Here is a 2,907-nt window from a genome sequence, read left to right on the forward strand (position 1 = left end):
TCCCCCCCCCCCCCCCCCGGGCAGCCCCCTCCCCGGGCCACACCCTGCCTAGGGCCTGCTGTGGGCAGGCCCACAGGCTCCCCTTGGGCCCCAAGAACAGATAAACAAGTGAGGGGAACGCAGCAGATTGGTCTGGGCCCCGGCTCCCCTGAGCCCCTGGCTGGGCTCCCGGGGCCGGGCTGGGCCTTTGTCTGGGTTTTCAAAAGCAGAGGACATAGGGTGTCGCCTTCCTGGGAGGGGGGCAGGCAGGAGGCAGCAGCTCCCACCCAGCTGAGGGTGTGGCGGGTCACGGGTGAATCCCTGGAGGAAAGTTGCAGGCTCAGAAAACACACCCAGTGGGAAGGGCAGAGGAGCCGGGCCGGGTGGGCTGGCTGGACCTCCATGTCCGGCCCCAGGCGGGGTGGGGACCCGGCCCTCAGTGGGGCAGCTGCTGGCCCTGGGACAGTGTAGGTGGGCTGCGGGACACCAGACACCCCCTTCCCAGACCCTGCCCACGTAAACGCACCCCACAACCTCCCTGCATCCACCTGTGGGAGTGGGGGTGTGGGGGGATACCCTGACGCCAGGAAGAGAGGACCTGCGTGGGAAGCGACCAGGCACACTCACTGGGCACCTCCTGGTGCAGGACCGTCTGCCCGGCAGCTCCTCACCCAAGCCCCCAGACCCAGGCTGCCCACCGCATTCACACCGGGGCCAGCGGGCTCTTGGCTACATCATTTGGGGCCCCACCTCGGGGGACACTTTCCCCAGGAAGGCATGAGACCCAAGCTCCCCTGCTGGAAAGCACCTGGTCCTCTGGTCTCACACACATCCCAAACCCGGAAGCCCCCTACAAGCTGGGACTTCGGGCGGGTGGATCCTCGCCTTAGCAGGGGCTCCGGACAGCACTTGAGGCCCTTGGGGAGGGCAGCCAGGCGAGGGAGGACCGGCCGGCGCGCATCCAGGGCGCAGGGCACGGCGAGCTCAGGCTGGGGGTGGGGGAGTGAGCTCACGGCCGGCCGGGGCAGTGGGGAGGGTCGCCCCATAGCCCCAAGTGGACGAGGGCCTGCCCCGGGGGTGCGGGCCGAGCGCGGGCGGAGACAGAGCGCATCCCCTCCCCACCCGCGCGCGCGTCCCGGGCCGCCCCCAACCGCTGCCGCCCGAGTCCCCAGGAACCCGTGGGCCGCCGGGGCCGAATCGTGGGGAGGCCTGGGGCGGGCACGACCCAACCCGCGTCTCTCCCGGGCTGAGCGGGGATCCCGGAAGCCCCGTGCCACCTCCCTGCCCGCGCGGTGTCGGCGGGAGTGGGGCCCTCAGCCTCCCTGGCGCCCCCGGCCCGAGCGCGTTACTCACTCCATCTCCCCGCCGAGGTCCGAGGGTCCGCGAGGCCGGGCGGCGGGGGCGCGCGGGGAGTGCCGGCGGGCCGGCGGGCTAAGGCCTGGCGGCCTGGGCAGAACGGCGCGGGGGTGGCTGCACCGGCGCGGGCATCGCCCCGCGCGCGGCTGTTTATTGTCCGCGCGGCGGCGGGCGCGGGGGGTGGGCTGGGCGCGCGCGCCGCCGCCGCCGCCGCGTTTCGCTCGCGCCCCCTCCCGCCGGCTCCCGCCTCCCGCCGCCGCCCGCCTGCGCCTCCTGCCGGCCGCCGCCGCCGCCGCCGCCGCCGCCGCGCCCCGGCCGCCAGGCGTCTGCCCGCCCGGCCCGCCGGAACCTCCGGCAGCTCCTACCCATTCATTCTATCTCGGCGCGGGGCTGATTCTCCGGCCGAGCCAGTCCGGAGTCGTCCTGGGACGCAGCCTGGCCGCCATCCATCCCACCCCTGCCCGGCTCCTGGTCCGGAGGGTGAGCGAATGGGGACAAATAGCCCGGGGGAAGTCCAGGAGGCCGCTCCGAGGACCACGGCCCTGCTGCGGGCGGAAGGACCCGCAGACTGTCTGCGGGAGTATCTGGGGAAGAGCATCAGGGTAGCGGGCACTGCAAGCTCAAAAGGCCGGCGGTGGGACCGAGCCAGGCCCGTTTGAGGAGAAATGATCATAATAGAGCAATTGCTGGTCTTCTGAGCGGTGGCTGGGCTCTGGGGATGGCCCTACAGTTGGATGAGGGTTAAGGAATTGAATCTGCTCCCACGGGGCAAACAGGCCTGCGTGCTCAGAGTGAGAGGGGTCCGTAGAGGGGGCAGGGAGAACTTAGACTTTGTCTTGAGGGCACTGGGGAGCCACAGCAGAGTTTAGAGCAGGAGAGGGGTCACCCCGGTTTATGTTTGTGAAGGCCGCTCGAGCTGCCAGGTGGGGAGTGGATGAAAAGGGGCTAAGGGGGTGGGGGGGGGGGCTTGGGGGCCACAAAAGGCTGGACCGGGGCCCCCAGGGGCATGGCAGAGGCTGGACCAGCGTGAGAACCAGGTGGATTCTGCATGGATCTTGAAGGGGGAGGCTGCAGGATTGCTACGGGATGGGATGAGAGATGACAGGCATCCCTCATCATCCCTCAGGCCCCTCTCCAGCCTGAGCTCCTAGAAGGACATGCGGACATGAACGGGGCCTGGGAGATGACAAGGGGGCCTTGGTCGGGCAGCTGGATGCCCAGGTTGGAGTTTGGGTCACGTGAGACCCAGCCTGGGCTAGAGGGGAGGCTCCCCAGGGTGGGGAGCAGATTCAGGCAGCAGAAAGAGCTGGCTCGCTCCCCTGCCGTCCCCTCGATTCCCTGTAGTCCATCTTGGATCCTTCATCTGTGCAGACCCCACAGAGCAGGAGGGAGGCAGGATCTGTCCCCACCAACGTGTTCTTAGAAGGACACTAGCCACCGGGCCCCGAACACACTTATTCCATGGGGTGGGGGAGGGGGGGTGCAGAGAGAGAGGTTCTTCCAAAGCCCTTAGGGTTTTTGTAAAACTGTTCTGCTCAGCTGGTGCTCAGTAAATGGGTGTGTAAAGGGAAA

The 2,907-nt window shown here is 69.0% G+C and overlaps 1 protein-coding gene across 1 annotated transcript in view; it reads right to left on the reverse strand.

Annotated features, from left to right (window-relative positions):
* The window catches only part of PALM (paralemmin), a 27,989-nt gene extending 26,631 nt beyond the window's left edge, over positions 1-1,358 (reverse strand). Inside the window, exon 1 of the mRNA XM_007460415.1 lies at positions 1,333-1,358. Within this exon, the coding sequence (XP_007460477.1) occupies positions 1,333-1,337 (5 nt within the window). The 5' untranslated portion in view covers positions 1,338-1,358. The remainder of the gene's footprint in view (positions 1-1,332) is intronic.
* Positions 1,359-2,907: the final 1,549 nt, after the last annotated feature.

This window comes from Lipotes vexillifer, unplaced genomic scaffold, assembly GCF_000442215.2.
Source record: "Lipotes vexillifer unplaced genomic scaffold, Lipotes_vexillifer_v1.1 scaffold225, whole genome shotgun sequence".
NCBI classification, from domain to species: domain Eukaryota; kingdom Metazoa; phylum Chordata; class Mammalia; order Artiodactyla; family Lipotidae; genus Lipotes; species Lipotes vexillifer.